Source organism: Taudactylus pleione, unplaced genomic scaffold (genome assembly GCF_031769625.1).
Source record: "Taudactylus pleione unplaced genomic scaffold, aTauple2 ptg000114l, whole genome shotgun sequence".
NCBI classification, from domain to species: Eukaryota; Metazoa; Chordata; class Amphibia; order Anura; family Myobatrachidae; genus Taudactylus; species Taudactylus pleione.
In genome coordinates this window covers 28,085,845-28,105,855 of record NW_028284516.1, presented here as the reverse complement: position 1 = coordinate 28,105,855, position 20,011 = coordinate 28,085,845, and the positions used below count along the sequence as shown (strand labels likewise).

The window sequence follows — 20,011 nt, the reverse complement described above, 5'->3', positions numbered from 1 at the left end:
ACAACCTTTGCTCAATACTTTGTTGATGCACCTTTGGCAGCAATTACAGCCTCAAGTCTTTTGAATATGATGCCACAAGCTTGGCACACCTCTCTTTGGGCAATTTCCCCGTATTCCTCTTTGCAGCACCTCTCAAGCTCCATCAGATTGGAGGGGAAGTGTCGGTGCACAGCCATTTTCAGATCTCTCCAGAGATGTTCAATCAGATTCAAGTCTGGGCTCTGGCTGGGCCACTCAAGGACATTCACAGAGTTGTCCTGGAGCCACTTCTTTGATATCTTGGCTGTGTGCTTAGGGTCATTGTCCTGCTCAAAGATGAACCATCGCCCCAGTCTGAGGTCAAGAGCGCTCTGGAGCAGGTTTTCATCCAGGATGTCTCTGTACATTACTGCATTCATCTTTCCCTCTATCCTGACTAGTCTCCGAGTTCCTGCCGCTGAAAAACATCCCCACAGCATGATGCTGCCACCACCATGCTGCACTGTAGGGATGGTATTGGCCTGGTGATGAGCGGTGCCTGGTTTCCTCCAAACATGACATCTGGTATTCATGCCAAAGAGTTAAATCTTTGTCTCATCAGTCCAGAGAATTTTGTTTCTCATGGTCTGAGAGTCCTTCAGGTGCATTTTGGAAAACTCCAGGCGGGCTGCCATGTGCTTTTTACTAAGGAGTGGCTTCCATCTGGCCACTCTACCATACAGGCCTGATTGGTGAATTGCTGCAGAGATGGTTGTCCTTCTGGAAAGTTCTCCTCTCTCCACAGAGGAATGCTGTAGCTCTGACAGAGTGACCATTGGGTTCCTGGTCACCTCCCTGACTAGGGCCCTTCTCCCACGATCGCTCAGTTTAGTTGGCCGGCCAACTCTAGGAAGAGTCCTGGTGGTTTCGAACTTCTTCCATTTTCAGAAGATGGAGGCCACTGTGCTCATTGGGACCTTCAAAGCAGCAGATATTGTTCTGTACCCTTCCCCAGATTTGTGCCTCGAGCCAGTCCTGTCTTTTAGGTCTACAGACAATTCCCTGGACTTCATGCTTGGTTTGTGCTCTGACTTGCACTGTCAAATGTGGGTCTTTATATAGACAGGTGTATGCCTTTCAAAATCATGTCCAAACAACTGAATTTACCACAGGTAGACTCCAATTAAGCTGTAGGAACATCTCAAGGATGATCAGTGGAAACAGGAAGCACCTGAGATCAATTTTGAGTTTCATGGCAAAGGCTGTGAATACTTATGTACATGTGATTTCTTAGTTGTTTTTTTTTTTAATTAATTTTGGCCAAATTTTTTTTACAATTGTCATTAAGGGTGTGCAGAAGTTTGAGGACAAAAATTAATTTATTCCATTTTGGAATAAAGCTGTAACATAACAAAATGTGGAAAAAGTGAAGTGCTGTGAATACTTTCCAGATGCACTGTATTTAATCTTAACCAGCCTATCACACTGTATCATTCCTTTTAATAAAAAATTGTGTACTGTGACACTAATTATCTTGTTTAATGTAGCAGAGAAAGCACCAGCTGTATTGTTGCTGTAACACATTAAACTCTATCTGTTTATTGTGTTGTATGAAGGAAAGCTTTTCTTTAATAAAGGAACTATTTCTGTCATTTCCTAACAGTTGTCAGGAATAGCGGTTGGGAAAAAAATCTATGCTGTAAATGGTGACCTTGTTTTCCTGCGGCCGTTTCATGAAGTGGATTGTTTTCTAAGGACCTGCTTGAACAGCAAAAAACCTCTGAGGATTCTCATGAGCACGAAACCAAGAGAGTAAGTCACCTCTCGTCCTTTCTATTTTAAGCTCCCTTCTAGATACACCTTTAGTTTCTTTAGAAGGTTGTTTTTTTTAACTATGGACAATATTTAGTTAACCCCTTAGCTACGATGGTGATCATCAACAGTAGTGTTAGGCAGACATCGGCTTGTAACCTGTGCAGTGAAACATCAAGTCTCATCATACTCTCCCAGGCTTAGACTGGCCATAGACTATGAGATAAAACTCACCTTCAGACAGACAAACCAATTATCTAACATTGCCATACACTGTCATCAATTGCTGTCTCTGTCTGATGGTGAGTATATCTGCTCTCAGATTTGAGCCCCAATTATCGCATCAGTCGGGCATGCTGAAAGGTTTCTTATGGACAACTGAGCCATAATTGGTGCTCGGTCGTAGCCATGCACTGTGCAGTTATCAGCCAATAACCTGCCGATTGTGCTGATGATTGCAGCGTATGCCCCTTTAGCCATATTCCAGTATTAACAACTTTAATATGATTATAAAGTGGCCGATATCTGGGTTCCATTGACTAGCAATAAACATTAATATAGCAGAGTGTGGGGTGATAATATGCACCTTTTGAGGTCTGTAAATTGGGTTTGTCCCATCTAATTCAGGAAAGATGGGAGGTATACAATGACAACTCAGTATTACCATGAAATGTTTAGCTGTACACATTGCCATTGTGCTGTTCATGCTCAGAGAAATAGACCCTATGAAAATAATTAACTTGTGATCTATTAAAAAAGTTACATACAATGGGGTCTATGTAGCAAGACAAATATGGAGGAAAGTGGCCCATTTCCATATTTGCCTCCAGATGGTTTCTTTGTGTGGTCACCCATTAGGGAAAGAGAGAGAGAGTCAGGGTGGAGAGAGGGCACAAAGACATTATACTGAGATTGATCAGTACAATGCAGTGTGCTAAACTGCACCCATCCCTCCTCCCTACACCAAAATCTTCTGTCACCTGTGGAATATAGAAAGCCAGTTCTGATGTGCACTTCAGCAGAGCTGTGTTATTTATTTGTAATATATCCTGTGTTGCTACTGCTCCAGCACTGAACTGAATGTACATTTGTAGATGGAGCCCAATGGATCAGCTTACCATGAAGTGAATGTTACATTAAATATCTAAAAAATAATTATGGTTAATGTCCCTCATCCCAAATGGCAGAAGTATTGGGTACTATGTTCTGGGAGCCCATGGTGCTGATAACAGTGCCTACTAATGGGATCAACATCCTGGAGAAGGTTAAATTAATATATTTTTTATTTCATTGTGCCAATAACAATAATTGTATGGTTACCATGGCCTGGACTGGCAATCTGGCATTCGGTTAATTTGCCAGAAGGGTTAGCTAGTCCCAGAGTATCCTTTGCCCAGTGCAGAATCCCAAACTTCTTTTTAAGAAAAAAAATCCACCTCCCAGATTTGCATTAGATAAAGCAGTCAAGGGCTACACTGGACAATGTTCTGTCTACCCCATTCTGACTATAGACTGAAGTAGATCCCTGACAGAGCTGATGTAGTATAGAGGGCCCTGCAGTGGAGAGACAGAGGGTTGCCCCACTGGGAAAGTGCCATATTACAGTAACTGACAGTATGTTAAATGCATTGAATGGAGCAAGAAGCATTTGGAAAACCACAACATAATGCAGTGATAATGTATCGCACTTGAAAGCAATAATAAGGCCAGTGGGTGTGCTGAGATTTTAAACAATCCGTTCCACTGGCAGACCCATCGCACGCAATTTAACGCAATTGAGTATTAGAGAAGATCTGCCAGAGGGACAATGTTATTCTGTGGAAAACACCTAAATATTTTATTTCTTGGTTCTAATCTAAGCGATAGAAAATGTGGTATATGGAAAGTGAATCATAATAACTGGATGCAGTGTTTCCAGGCTTCAGGGACTAGTGCTTGGCAGTAACATGCTTGATACTGGGAACTAATACAGCTACATAATTAGTATAGAGCAGGCAGCAGTGTGTGATTTGTATCCTTGTTTCACTCCAAAATAGATTCCTGGATCATAAATTTCAACTGATATTTTGGGCAAATTTTTTTGATTATATGTCTATTGCATGCTTTAGTATTATAGCATATTTCAGGCTATTTCATACATGCAAGAAAAAAACAAAAACTCCACTGCTACTGCAGCAACACACCTGGGATAGAGAATGAGGTATAGATTTACTAAAGCTTCTAAAACAGACAAGTTGAGGTGTTGCCCATAGCAACCATAGACTGTCTATCATTTTCTAGAATGCAACAGAGAAATGATAACTATAAGCTGATTGGTTGCTATGGGCAACACCTCCACTTAAATTTTTTGAAGCTTTACCAAAACTACCCCTAAGATCTCCACCTCAGGTGAAGGGACAGGGACTATCAGAGAGTTCCTATAGACATAACCAAATCAGTCAGTTACACTGACCTGTGCTACAAGATTTACAGTTTACCCAGTCTCCAGGAAAGGAATCGCCTTCTAAAAAGTACAAATTGTATAATTTTCCACCTTTATACCTACTTACCGTGAATGATACAAAGATAATGAATGTAAGCACCTACAACGCGAAAGGTGGAAGCAGAAACTGTTTGCTCTCCAGTCCAGCATCTCTCTTCCAGACCTTGAATTCATTGATGTACTTTCCAACCAAGCCCTTGTTGTTCTTTTACATCCTGCTGTTCCTGGTGCAGACTTGTACTTTCCATTGGCGACTGACTTCGTTGGATCTTGTACATAATTGTTTTTGCAGTAGCTTTGTCTAATAATTTTATTCCCACCTGTAATGCCGTTTCCCATGGAGAATTACTCAGAGTTTAGTCCAAGGACAAAATGCACTTTGAAGGTATAGTAGTGTCCTTACTTGTGATGAAGTGGGAGATTTTTACAGAATTCCCGGATTCCTATGTAAACCAACAAGAGGGCTAGTAAGCCAAATACATTCAGTTTGTATCAAAACAGGAGCCTGTATGTATGGAGCAAAGTGCTGCAGCCTCACATTGATGGGGCTTGTGTTTTAAGAGATCAAGATTCCACTAGTAAAGTACCACCTTAGGTGGTGATGTTTAAAATATTTTAGAGTAGATTCCTATCATGCAGATTTTTTTTTTTACGCTTCCACCTGCTGTGTGGATAACATATTGTATTGAGACATTGCCATGTCTTTTGAAATTATTTACTAACAAATTGCAAATGTGTGGTCATTAATAATACCAAATTGGCAATTAATTTTGATAATATTAGTGCATGTCATACTCTGTACCTCATTTTTGAAGCACACTGGACCTGCACCACAAACTGGATTGAATACGCACCAGTGTGCCTAGTTGGTGTCCCAGAACATGTCAAGGTCACGCTTACACACAACTCTCAGAAGGCAACTCCAAAATGAGACATGTGCCTAGGTGTACAGAGCCGAGATGGCTGTGTGCCCACCTGCAGGGCAAAGAATGCCCCAAATAATGCATCTTTCCACTCCTTTATCTCATTTCAATAACCTTTTTCAGTGCTCCATTAAAATAGGCCAAGTGGTATTCTAGTAAATTATCAACAAGGAACACCCTCACTTTGCCGACTCTTCCCATTGGCCAGTACAAACTTCTACTGCTCTGTGAAAGCTGCCATCTTGGTGTGCTAACATATACACTTTAACCCAAATTGAAGTCCGTAGAGTAACCTGCATTAATTTCACAAATGGGAGTAAAATTCCAAGTTAACAAATGCACATCAAAAGCATTTGCATTTGACAAGCATCAAGAACAGCCGGAAGTGCAAAAACGCACTCTGGATAATCTGTGTTTGATTAAAATAATAATAAAAACAATTCACTATCCACACAGAATTGTGTGTGATGGTATGGAATATTGCTGATTGCTTTCTTGCTTTAGTTTGTTATCTAATATGTAATGGAGATGTTAGTACTTTTCAGCATTCTGGTTGTTTTGTACTTTTTTTGTTGCTTCAATAAACAAAAGCTTTTTAAAAAATGAATTCACGAGTAAGAATATTATATTAAAATGATATTAATATAATTAATAATATTAAGATATTATATCAGAATATTTGTATTCAATAACAATAATTTTTAATAAGTGTAAATACATAAAAATAATGCATTCATACTAATTAATATGCAACATTATAAGCACATACATTGATACTGTTTTATCAGATGTTAGTAGCCAGCATTCAGCAAGATTGAGAATTTCTGCTTACATGCTGCACCGCAATTATTAAATGGTCCACTGAATTAGGGAACACATCTACACGGTAGAAATACGGAGCCTAATAGATCCCTCCTACAAGATAACAATTGCCACCACTGTTATAATCACCTTATTTGTAAATACTAGTTTAGTTATCAAAATACACACAATCTATCTCAGTCCCTGTGGATGGGTCCTCTCTTACACAGAAGGGACAGAGGACCTCATTCAGAGGCAGTCGTTAGATGCAAGCGGTCGCTCTGAATGAAGGTGGCCGCTTGCATCTTGTAGTGCCGCCTCTTGGTCGATCGCTAAGCTGTGGGTTACCACCCACAGCTCTAGCGGCCGACCAGGGTGATGGTCGCAATGGTCAAGACCATCACGACCATCAGGGCTTGCGACGAGACCCTAAGGTTGGGTCTCGGCACTTGCAAGCCCCAGGGAGCTTCCTGCTCTGATCGAGCAGGAAGTTCCCCACTGACATCATTGCTAATGTCAGAGGGGCCGCCCCCAAACGGCAAGCATTTCGTCGGGAACGCCTCAGTTTGGCAGCCACGCCCCCTGCCCGCCTCCCAAACGGGGCGAGCTGTCACTCACCATCGACAGCTTGCCCCCTTTGGTGTGAGACCCCTAGCGATGGAGCGCCCGCCGCTAGCTGGGTCTCGCATATGCGCACGTCGGAGCCGGCTCCGACGTGCGCGTGCCCAGTGGGGAAACATCTACCCGGTTGCGAGTGCTTACGACCAGATCTGAATGACCCCCAGAGACAGAACTCTTTAATGACATCCAACTTCATAGGCGCTCAAAGCGAGTGAAAAAGAATAAGGATGAAGACATGGGTCTAGCAATTATATTTACCACTTGAAGCAATAAGTCTATTGTCTTTGCCTATCTGCTATTTTTTGTCCTTTTTTACTGTGTCACAAAAGGTCATCTCTTGTATACGGGGTGAACCTGAAACCGATGAATATGGGTACTGGTATGGTACCTGACTGGGGTATGTATAGCCGCTATGTCACCTTCCCTGATATTCACCATTTGGAGAGATATCTATGAAATCAAAACTTTATTTAACACTTACAATCACTGATCAATATTTATATAACCAAATTTGAGATTTTCAGTATTAACAACATTCGGAAAAGAAAATAAAGTACAAAAAAAGCTCTAGTGTTACCCCACCCTGACATTTCCTGGAATCAGCAGCAATCTTGTGCCAATTCTTCTACATCAGCGGCCTCAGACAAGCAGGAACCTTAATCCCCAGCCAATACTGTCCGAAAACACCTTGATTGTTCTCCTGACTTACTAATTAGTTTGCCTTATTTCCTTGCCTGGTTCATTGGGGGACAGCTTTAATTGTTTAGTCCTATAGTGATAGTCTGGAATGAGGGATCAATGCTTGCAGTGACATCAGTAGGGTGATATAGGTAATTTAGAAGCTAGGTTACGGCAGGGTTTCCCAAACTATTTCCTCAAGGCACCCTAACAGTCCTGGTTTTAAGGATATCCATGTTTGTGCACAGATGGTATAATCACACTGAGTGAGGTACTAATTAAATCACCTGTGAGCATAGATATCCTTAAAACCTGGACCGTTAGGGTGCCTTGAGGACTGAGTTTGGGAACCATTGGGTTAGGAGTTGGCTTTTAGCCCAACTCTGTAGGAATCAACAAAAACTTCTTAAAATGGAGCATTTAAGAATCCAACCAGATATGTACAATTATCAGTGCAGGTGAAAAGAAAAAAAAAACATTTTTATTGAGTGGTCTGCTATCTGCCTCTCAAGGCTTTCAGCACAACTTCATTTTAATGCACTAATCAGTGCTACCAGTTACACTAGTTTGTGTTAGTAAAAGCAATATACACGAAAAGCACATGAAAAAACATTAAAAATGCATGATTAAAATATGTCTGAGACTATTCTATATGAGCATCATGTCTCTACACAGTTCCTGCACACTATGGGGTCACATGCTGTAATTATTCAATTTCTGTACTTAAACCAATTACTGACCTCCCAAATCAACATTGCTATGTGCCTGGATCATGTAGCTCCACTTTTCTCATGGAACCTATGGCACTTAACCTCACGTATAAAACGTCTATAGATTTTACGCTACAGTGTACTGCCCTTTTACTTATTTGTCTGTTTATTAATACCTCCTATATTATTATTATTATTATTATTATTATTATTATCAGTAGTAGTAGTAGTAGTAGTGGTAGTCTGTTTACTTTCTGAGTTTGTCCCTAATAATTAAAGTACTGTAGAGTATGTTGGTGCTATGTAAAGAAATGTTACTAAATAAAATAACAAATATTCTCTTGTTATATTACACATTATACTTTTCATGGCACTACCTGAGTATGTGACATAGCTTTACAAACCAATCATATGGTTCCAGCCAATAATAAAAATTGTTTGGACTCTTATATTTAATTTCCATCCCTCCTACAAACACTTATACACAAAATAGGGCCCATTATGTCCTGTAAGGTATTTTATATGACATTTGTTTAAGTTGAAATACTATTTTCAATGTAAGATCATCCTTCACGGCCACTTGAAACCGTTTCTGTTGTTGTCACCTTGGTGGACGAGCCTTTCCTATATCAATTCACAAAGAATTATAAACTCAGTCCTGTGTAATTATTTCAACAGATGGTATTTATAGTCTGACTATAAAATGTAAATTTACTTGTCAGTTTATCAGAACTTGGAGAGCACAATGCAAGAACAGTCAGCAATATTACAGTACAGTATAAAAGGGAATCAAATGAACTCTTAGCAAATGTGCATTATTGGCAACCATATTATAGTATACAGTTAAAAGCTTTTTGATCAGCCTTGAAGCATCTGTGCATTCTTTCTTTGATCTTTTAATCACACGTATGTTCTAGCTCCTGGTTTATATATTTTGTAAATAATTAATTTTCATTGTAAAGTGATGCATAATGGAATTTTACATTCCAGATGGTATTTTATTATTCTTTACTTTTGCAGATAAACAGAGTTACATTTTTGTCTGGCTTTTATCCTTGTACTTGTCTCATAAACAAATCTTGTCATAACTGCTGGTCTCAGTTAAAACCTACATGATCTGCTAACATTGGCGCTTTGTGATTTGGTTTACACAATAAAATATAATATGTACATTGTCACTTTGTATCTCTCCTAGAACTGTAAAAATTCCAGATTCTCCGGAGGGACTCGGCTTCCAGATAAGGGGCTTTGGGCCGTCTGTTGTGCATGCTGTGGGCAGAGGTACAGTAACTTTTAATAGCACTGTCTAATCCTAAAACTGTATGAAAAAGTTGGCAGACAATATAACTATAAAATAAAGTTTAACTGTATTATATTATAATCTATAAAATAAGTTGCAGTGATTGAAAATCAGCCTCAACCAAAAGAATGGAAATGTTAAAATAAAAAAAATGAAAAAAGAGAGACAATCTTTTTGGGCCTATCGTTATATCATTCAATCGTTCATTATATCTGCTAATGGATAGGCCCTGAACGATGACAGATGCACATTCCTGCGGACGATAAATCGCATCTAGTGATGTCAGTGGGAGTGATTTTGGCTCTGATAGAGCCAAAATCACTCCAGGGCTTGCGGCAGCGAGACCCTACCGCAGGGTCACCGTCACAAGCCCAATGGTCGTGATGGTCTTGACCATCGCCACCATCATCATGGACGCTCACTATAGCTGTGGGTGGTCACCCACAGCTATGCGAGCGTCCAAGAGGCCGCTCCATTTTCATGTAGGAGGGCCCTGATTCAGAGCGAGCGCTCTGGTCAGAGCGTCCGGCTCTGAATCAGGCCCTCTGTCTCTCTTTCTCTATCTCTCTATCTCTCTCTCTCCACACATACTGTATATATATTCTCTATATATCTTTATTTGTATATATGTTTATATATTTTACTCAATGTCATAAGGGTTGCAAAACAGTCATATCAGCGGTTCTGTCAACACTACACTGGCTTAGATGTTTTTGTAAGTGCTTATATCTATCTGCGCAGTGTGTCATTTCTTCAAATTGCTTTTCTCATCTTAAAAGTGGGATACTCCACTTAATTAGCAACTGGGTTTTAAATCAATGGCAGGATTGTCATTTTAATTGCAATTAATAATTTCTCATACTCTGGCCTGCAGGGACAGTGGCAACAGCTGCCGGTCTTCACCCAGGACAGTGTATCATCAAAGTGAATGGAATCAACGTCAGCAAGGAGAGTCATGCCAGTGTAATTGCACATGTGACTGCCTGCAGGAAGTACCGGCGCCTAATGCAGGTAGAAAAAGTCTTTTATATTGTTATAATATATAAATGTGCACAAGAGTCTATAGCAAGGCTATGGCATACAGAAACTTGTGTGTGGCAGAGGAGGCGAAAGCATCATCAGATGTACAGTTATAAATACTGTATGTCACATTGACCTAGAACAGTCAATTTTTCTCCAAATAGTTACAATGGATTTATCACTAAGGGGAGATTTATCAAACCCTTTAAAGAAGACAAGTGGAGATATTGGCCACAGCAACCAATCAGATTTGAGCTATCATTTCATGGAATGTACTAGATAAATTATATCTAGAATCTGGTTGCTGTGGGCAACACCTCCACGTGTTCTCTTTAGAAGGTTTGATAAATGTTCCCCTAACATTCTTCCAGTCTATTTCCATTTTCAGTTTATTCCAATCTCATTGCTGCTCAGGTCTTGCCAATAAATTAGACATTCCTAATAATTTATTTAATATATTTAAATAAATAAAAATATCATTTATTTTATTGCTGAAAGTCACTAGGCAGCTGTAATAAAAAAAAAAGAGGCAGCACTTTTCTATCTTTGTTAGGTCTCAATAATATGGCTTCAGAGCGGAGAATATCAAATTATTATATCACTCATAGATCAGGGGGGAGATGTACTAAACCTTGTAGACAGACAAAGGGGTCTACTCATGTACATGCCCTGTAGCGTTATGTTAGTTAACACTACTCTTCGCATGTTAGTTTTGCGATATCTCAGTGGCCTAACTACAGCAATTCAGGAATACTTACCTGCTCCACGATGCGATCAGATATCCTGGCTACCTGCGACCCAGTTTTCTCCTTCCTCTCCAATCTTCTCCCATTCTTGTCGCTTTCATTTTCTTTCTGCACATGTGCCACCAGTGCCGTCCACCAGGGGAGGCAGGAGATCAGGTAGAGCAGTGGGGACACCACACAGCGAGCCAGGGGCAGCGGAGAGTCAGTGTATGAGAAAAAAATAATTATATATATATATATATATATATATATATGCGACCAGAGGTGCGGCACTCAAGACTTTACCAAATTAATCAACAGGCTGGATAGCTTAACAACGTTTCAGTTTATCACTGTCTTCAGGTTCAATAACATAGAGAAACAAACATACCTTGATACCGAAGAACCTCACCCTACGTGCAGCATGTCAGTTTCCCCGAGTCTGGACAACACACCCGCACGAGGTCACTTCCAAATGACGTCATCGCGCTGTACACCAGATCGCAATACATCAGTGTATCCCATCACCGTGGAAACAGTAGCGTAATATCAATAAAATACAACATATCGGTTCTTATTTGCAATCTAGCACATATTCCATATAAGCTAATACAGATATCCTATCAAAGAAACACTTAATTAAATGCATAATGCATATGATTGAGTACATAGAGACCTCTTCATAAAAAGCAGCCATAATAAATAGACTCATTTAAACCCTTAGGGAAAATGACATCGAAACGGGCTATCCACCTAGCTTCACATTGCAGAAGCTTCAGGGCTCGATCACCCCCTCTCAAAGATAATGGAATCTGATCAATCATGCGGTACCGTAAACTATTTAGAGGATGGTTATACTCCGCTACTGGCTGGTCACTTGTGCCAGTCGCTAGGGCATTACAAATAGGTGATTTGCCGTCATTCGTTCCTTAAATTTGCGTTCTGTCTTTCTGACATAAGTTAAACCACATGGGCATATACTGTTATTTAGGATATGACAAAACTTGAATTACAATTCAACAAATAGCGTATCGTAATTTTTTTTACCTGTGTGTGGATGTGAAAATTAATCCCCTGGTAAAAGATATTGACATGTAACACAGGAGCATCTAATACATCCTAATTTACCTTGTTGTAGAAAAGATAATATATACCTAGTACCATATTTATAGATATCGACTTTCAACAAATAATCACGTAGATTTCTACCATGTGAATAACAAGGCATTAAAGAGATTTGTTACGCCTAAAAAAGAAGGAGGTAGATTTTCATCTACATGGCTTGTCCTTAAGCGACTATTATAAAATCAAAAAAATCCCAAGGGGTTTTAGGGTAAAGAATTGCCCTACAATTGAAGGCTATGACTCCAGTTTTTGTAGGTGATGGATCACTATATTAAATAAATGTTCTTGTGATCTCATCCTCCTGGTCATAGAACAATCTACTAAGGAACTCGAGACCATTAGGAACAAAATCTCTGGATTTGAAACAGTAGATATGCTTATCCTTTCTAATGATAAGGAGACAGATTGGCAGGATAAATTAAAACACAAGTGTCTCAATAAAAATGCGACCTCATTCGCTTTAAGAAAGACAAATAAACGAAAGTGGAATTAGTCTACGAGAAACATACTGTATATAAATGGCTTTAAGGCAATCGGCTGCAGGAAGATAAACACCCGTTCTTTAGGAAATATAAGAAACAGCATCCTCGATACAGATTCATCCCAGGATACAGGTAGCTCAACCAATGAAGTGGACAAACTTGATTACGCTGCTGGCCTTTAGGGGTGACTACAAGGGCTACAAAACCTGAAATAAGAGTAAATATGCAAAAAGAGGGAATCCGAATAAGAGGAAGAGGATGAGTAGGGAGACTACCATTGGTGAAAAGGACTTAATTATAAATTTGTCTTCGTATGATCTTTCCAAGAGTGAACATAGTTTATTGAGCAAAGGACTATCTTTTATAACATTGGTTCCTTTTAAAGAATTTCAGTGGAACATTGAGAAGCATTTGCTACAACGAAAATTATGGCTAAGAGAACATTTTTCGAATCAATCTGGTTTAGAAAATAATTACGATCAAATCCCAAGACAATTGAAACAATTTAAGACACACTCGAGCTTTGACCCATTATCAAACAATGCCAGTATAAAAACTTTTATACGTCTTATAGATCAAGAGGTACAGCAAACTATAAAGACATCAGGGATACAATATCCAAATTTGACAGTATTGGAGAGACAGGTTTTAAGATCATTATCAAAAAATGATCATTTAATTATTTGCCCGGCGGAAAAAGGCGGGGCTATGGTCCGTCAAGACATCAAGGATTATAAGATTGAAGCAAGCCGTCAACTTTCAGATCAGGATGTGTATAAGAAACTACACCAGGACTCCACGGCCTTGTGCCAAAATAGGCTAATAGAAATCCAACAGAAAGCAGTGAATAGGGGATTTATTACAGAAGAAATTATGAATATACTAATCCCTCAACACCCCATTACACCTTTTTTTATATTATAACCTAAGATTCACAAGAATCACAAGTCCGATAATTTTGTCAAGGAGTTCATTGCTACAACTGACGGCAGTATTCTTGGATTCCCTATTACAACCATTGATCCAGAAGGAGAAGAGTTTTCTTTTGTCTACAACTACCTATTTGAACAAATTAAAAACTATGGACACAGTACCAGAGGGCTGTTGGTTAGTAGGTATCGATGTAGTGACCTGTACACATCCATTCTACATGATATAGGACTTTTGGCAGCAAAGAGATTTCTAGAGCAAAGTGGCTTGTATGACTCTGCCTGCATTGAGATTATAATATTATTGTTGGAATTGATTCTCACTAATAATTATTTTCTTTATGATAAACAATTTTATGTGCAGACTAAAGGATGTGCTATGGGCTCTAGTGCCGATCCAGCTTATGTGAATGTTGTTATGTTTGCAGTAGAGAAGGAACTGTTCTTCAGTGACTCTGCAGTCACATTATCCTTTTCACCCGCTTTATATACAATCTGTTTCTGTTATGGAAAGGGGAAGATAGTACTTTTGTTACTCTTATGGAATCATATAATGGCAGAGAAGGACCATTTAAATTTACATACTCGATGAGTCAGGAAGCAATTAATTTCTTAGATGTTAGAATAATGATTAATGAACATAAGATCGCCACCACTGTATTTTCAAAACACACTGACTGTAACAACCTATTACAGGCTCAAAGTTGTCATTCAAAAAACTTGATAAGGGGGTTACCTTACTCTCAAATGATCCGCATTAGATGGCTCAATAGCAATATAGAATGGGCTTCTAAACAAATTGATGAGTTGATCAACAGATTTATCAATAGAGGATACTCACGGGCTAGCCTAATGGAGTCTAGAGCTAAAGTATTGAGTCTGGACAGGGAGTCCTTTTTGAGAAAAAAGCAGAGGGTTCATCCTTAAATGACAAATTCCCATGGGTCAACAGATATAACACAGCTTCACCTAGCATTAATAAGCCTACTAAAAATTATTGGCCTATCATAGTATCTGATGAAAAATTACATCTGGATAGCACCACTTTAATGCCTTGTTATTCACTTGGTAGAAATCTACGTGATTATTTGATAAAAGCCAATATCTCTAAGAAAGGTACTAGGTATGTATGTATCATCTTTTCTACAACAAGGTAAATTAGGATGTATTAGATGCTCCTGTGTTACATGTCAATATCTTTTACCAGGGGATTCATTTTCACATCCACACACAGGTAAAAAAATTATGATACGCTATTTGTTGAATTGTAATTCAAGTTTTGTCATATACCAAATTACATGCCCATGTGGTTTAACTTATGTCAGGAAGACAGACCGCAACTTTAAGGAACGAATGACGGCACATCGATCGGCCATTCGTAATGCCCTAGCGACTGGCACAAGTGACCGGCCAGTAGCGCATCACTTTGCGGAGTATAACCATCCTCTAAATAGTTTACGGTACCTCATAATTGATCAGATTCCATTTTCTTTTAGAGGGGGTGATCGAGCCCTGAAGCTTCTGCAATGTGAAGCTAGGTGGATAGTCCGTTTCGATGTTATTTTCCCTAAGGGTTTAAATTAGTCTATTTATTATGGCTGCTTTTTATGAAGAGGTCTCTATGTACTCAATCATATGTATTATGTATTTAATTAAGTGTTTCTTTGATAGGATATCTGTATTAGCGTTACCTTATATGGAATATGTGTTATATTGCAAATAAGAACCGATATGTTGTATTTTATAGCTATTACACTACTGTTTCCATGGTGATAGGATACACTGATGCATTGCGATCAGGTGTACAGCGCAGTGTCATTTGGAAGCGACCGCGGGCGGGTGTATGGTCCCGACTCGGGAAAGCTGGCATGCTGCACGTAGGGTGAGGTTCTTTGGTATACTATAAAGGTATGTTTGTTTCTCAATGTTATTGAACCTGAAGACAGTGATAAACTGAAACGTTGTTAAGCCATCCAGCCTGTTGAATCATTTGTTAAAGTCTTGAGTGCCGCACCTCTGGTCGCTTGTCTACAAATCTGCTAGGGCACCGACTGCAGTAGTAATCGATTTTTGGGAGTGCTGGACCATTGGTAACTATATATATATATATATATATATATATATATAATTATATATATATATATACAGAAGCACATAAGTGGCACTCCGGAAACTCTTATAACTGGTGTAAACAGTGGTGTTTACACCCATTATGAGAGTCTCCGGAGTGCCGCTCATGTGCTTCTGAATATATCGAGTGGAGCGGTCTCCATGTGGAAGGCACCCGGAGCAAGGTATTGACCCGCTGTGGTCCACAGAGTGCCGGGCTTTCATCACAGACGTGCAGTCACGGTAGGCTGAGCCTCCCCTATCATAAACCTTCCCCTATCATACTCCCTTTTATGGTCCAGAGTTTTGATTTAAAAGTAGTGCTTTTATACATGTGTGTCATTGACCTCACCGCATGTCACTGATATATGTCATACCACAGAGCGGGGGCAGAGCAAGCCAGCCGTTGGGGCAGCAGGTGCACTGAGCAGTCAACAGAGTAATCATGGGTGCCTCTGAGAAATCTGAGATTTCTCCATGGTAACCCCTTCTATAAAATAAATAGAAGAAAGCAGTGAAAAGCCCTGTTATCACTGATAAAGGGCTTTTCACTGCTCTATGAATAGACCCCAAAGTATCAACCAATCAGCTTGCAACTGTCACTTTATAACTGCGTTTCAAAAATTACAGGAGCTGATTAGTTGGTACTTTACCTCTCTCCACTTTATCTCTCTCCAATATTTAGCACATCTACTCCATACTGTTTACTCTTTATTGTTATAGGTATAATTTACACTAGCAAGTGATGGTTTGATTGATAGATATATTGCAATTAAGGTGTTAACCCAATGCAAATGCTATCTCTACTACACGTTTCAGAGAAATCTCCTTCTACGCATTTCAAAGGAGTCTCCTTATAAAGGCACCTGTAGCTGATTCTAGTCATTAAATTGAACTTACCTGGCCTTGAGGTAACCTGAGACTTCAAATTGAACTTACCTGGCCTTGAGGTAACCTGAGACTTCAGTATATGCCCAATCAGTAAACCCGATATGCTCTGAATAATATATTAAGGGACAAATAAAGTAAATAAAATGGCAACTTTGATACTATAGATTAAGAGACCTAAGAATGGTTACCTACAAAATGCTGGCCACTTAGTTCAGTGCACACTAAAATTACAGAATGGATACAGTAATAGCTAGTATTGTGCAAATGTATATGGGATATACACAGAACATTGTTAAATATAATTAATACTGTATTTGTAGAGTAAGCATATTATAGCAGTTTTCTCCTGACTGCTTCTGTCAGTGAGACCATCCCTGGTATTTCAGCATCCTAACAAAGGGGCTTCTTCTGAGTTGGGAGCAATAAAAAAAGTACTGTAAGTAATTTGATATCAGGAACAAGCCATGTTGTAATGCACATACATTTATGCAATGTAAATACTGGCTGCTTTTTCATGTAGTCCACAAATGCTGGACAGCTTTATTTTTACACTGATATATAGATTTGAGTTTTGACACACCCTTCTCACATCTAAATCTCATTACACCATTTTAAACCTACCCCTGCTGCAGTGCAACATGGTTTTACCCACATGCACAGTTACTTGCTGTTTTGCTCTGCTTCCAACTCAGAATCAGCCCAAAATGTATTACTAGGCCTGCAAGTGAGAGAATCCCATCTATAGGGGTAAATTTACTAAAGTTCGATTTTGATTTTTGAGTGATTTGGCATTGGATTTGCATTGGATTTACATTCGATTTTGCATTTGGGTATTTACTAAAGGCCAAATCGAATGTAAATTCGAAATTAAAACCAAATTTTACTCAAATCGAACATCGGAAAAACATCGGTACTTTTATATAGATCAACACACAACCCTTATTTACTATTATTCGATTTGAAATCGAACAGAAAATCGAACTTCAAATCCCCAAATGAATAGACCTGCTTCATGCTTTCGGTTTGAGCATGAGCAGGTCAGATTGACACAGATACATGCATACATCAGTGAGATGCATGCATGTATCTTACTGTAAAAAGCTTAGAAAGAGTTACATTTAGAAAAAAAATGACGTGGGGTCCCACCCTAAAACAGAACCAGCCCCGGACTTTTCATAGCCAGTCCTGGTTCTCTAATTACAGGGGAAAAAAATTGCGTAGGGTCCCCCTGTAATCTCCAGAATCAGCACCGGACCCTTTCTAGCGGGGGGCTAATGCCACAGCCAGGGGAGCCCTATCACCAGGCCCCCCAGCTGCAGCATCAGCCCTGATCGCTAGTCAGCCCAGGCCAGGGATCCCTGGGGAATTGGGGACCTCTCCAATAAATGGGTCTCCCTCTCCAGGGCACCCGTAGCCTAGGCTGATAGCCCGGGGCTATCCCCGCCACCCCTGGGCGGTGCGTGGTGGGTTGATAGTGTAAGTGTAGTATAAACATTGAAAAGTGTAAACATTGTCTTTACAGTAGAACTGCAGGTCCCAGCAAGCCTCCCCTGCATGCTGGTACTTGGAGAACCACAAGTACCAGCATGCAGGGCATTAAGGAATAAATCAAGTGTACATTGCTCAAATGAAGCACGTCTGGAAAAAATGTGCATATTCGCCCATATGCAAAGCAGCATGCATCTAGGGATACACCCAAATCTTCATCTGTAGCACAAGTACCTGTCTTACTACTAGTCATTATCATCCATGAGTGTTTGCTCCTGCTCTATACTGTTGTAGGTGCAAAAGATAGTCTCCAAAAAAAGGCTTTACATCCAGGTCTGCATAGGATGCATTTGTGTGAATAAGCCCTCAGTGAACGTTGCCTATGTGAGTTTGTTCCGTCACACCCCAGTTCTGCATCTTTGGTTGCAAATGTAGATTAAATTAAAATGCGTATGACTCTGAGTAGCCTGTACTTGCAAGCCAATGACGGTATTTGGTCGGTGACACCAAAAGCGGCAAGTAAACCCCTGTGCCTAGGGCGTGCATATCCGAAAAGGGGGCATGGCCTTGCGGAACAACTTCAGTCCCCAGCACTCCTGGTGATGCTGGGTTGCCCCCACAGACTCCCCTCAATGACCAGGAGCTGGGCGCTGTACTGTGATGTTACTGACTCCCTGTAACTGAGGAGTTGACATTTCTGTGTCACTCCTTTGGAGGGTGACAACCGCACCCACCAAGTGAAACCACTGTTATAAGCGATCATTTTTGGCGCATACACAGTGCATGTTCATGCAAAATACACTCACCAAACGTATGTACGTTCAACTCTACATAAGCCCTTTTAAAAAGTACTTCACCTTTTGCAGTTGAAAAATTACTATATCCCTATGTAACACAAATAACAATATATATATTATTCTATGTGCTTGTGTTTATGTTTAGCAAGATTCCATACAGTGGATATACGACAGTATTGAGAGCGCCAAGGAAGATATTGTAAAACCTCAAAATACCAGACCCTTAGGAGACAATGACGGGGATGGATTTGATTGTAAAGTAGAAGGTACAGTTTAATATTCTTATTATCGACGTATAACCTGTTCTGTTCATCATATGTCAGATCTGTAGATTCATCGAGTCCAGCACTCATTCATATCTGTTTTTTATTAAGAGGTCATTGACAAGTTTAGTACCATGGCAATAATTGATGGGAAGAAGGACCACGTGAGTCTCACAGTGGATAATGTGCACTTGGAGTACGGTGTTATTTATGAATATGACAGCACTGCGGGAATCAAGTGTCATGTGGTGGAGAAGATGGTGGAACCCAAGAGCTTCTTTAGCTTAAGTGCCAAGGTGAGAAGTCTATAGAATTGTCATGTTATAGAACAATGTACCCTCATGTCCTATGGCAAGTGGCCACCAGCGCCCCATCTCCCATCATATTATTATTATACATTTTAGTCACTGTGCAAGATGTCATTGTTCTCTCCTGACTTACATTTGTCATTCATGGTGTAAATCAGATTCTGCCAACCTTAAAATATTTAGCTGTTCTATAAAAGGTGGAGAACTTCAGTACCTTCCATAATGTCATTTACTGTAAATAATACATATTTACATGACATTATTAAGAAATTACATAGGTATTCTATAGGAAATGGGTTCTTTGGCTCGCAGTATAAACAATACTTCACTAGTAAAGTAAATGATAGCGCCAGTAGGCTTATCCCGGACCCAAGAGACACACACGTCAACTTTATATAGATATATATATATTTATTGCACTGTATATAGTAAATATATTTCTATTGTAAAAAGACAATCAATCAGCAAATGTTCAACACATATATATGGTCTGCATGTAGAAAATAATACTCATATAATAAAATAGGATAAAACGTGAGAAAAGATGATCTCAAATATACAGTCCACGATCTTATTCCAAATTGTATAT

The 20,011-nt window shown here is 39.6% G+C and overlaps 1 protein-coding gene across 1 annotated transcript in view; it reads left to right on the top strand.

Moving 5' to 3' along the window:
- Nucleotides 1-20,011, top strand: part of PREX2 (phosphatidylinositol-3,4,5-trisphosphate dependent Rac exchange factor 2) — a 435,974-nt gene that overhangs the window by 204,636 nt on the left and 211,327 nt on the right. Inside the window, exons 18-22 of the mRNA XM_088471582.1 lie at nt 1,622-1,770; nt 9,181-9,266; nt 10,160-10,296; nt 18,997-19,117; nt 19,226-19,410. Coding sequence (XP_088327708.1) covers nt 1,622-1,770; nt 9,181-9,266; nt 10,160-10,296; nt 18,997-19,117; nt 19,226-19,410 — 678 coding nt within the window. The remainder of the gene's footprint in view (nt 1-1,621; nt 1,771-9,180; nt 9,267-10,159; nt 10,297-18,996; nt 19,118-19,225; nt 19,411-20,011) is intronic.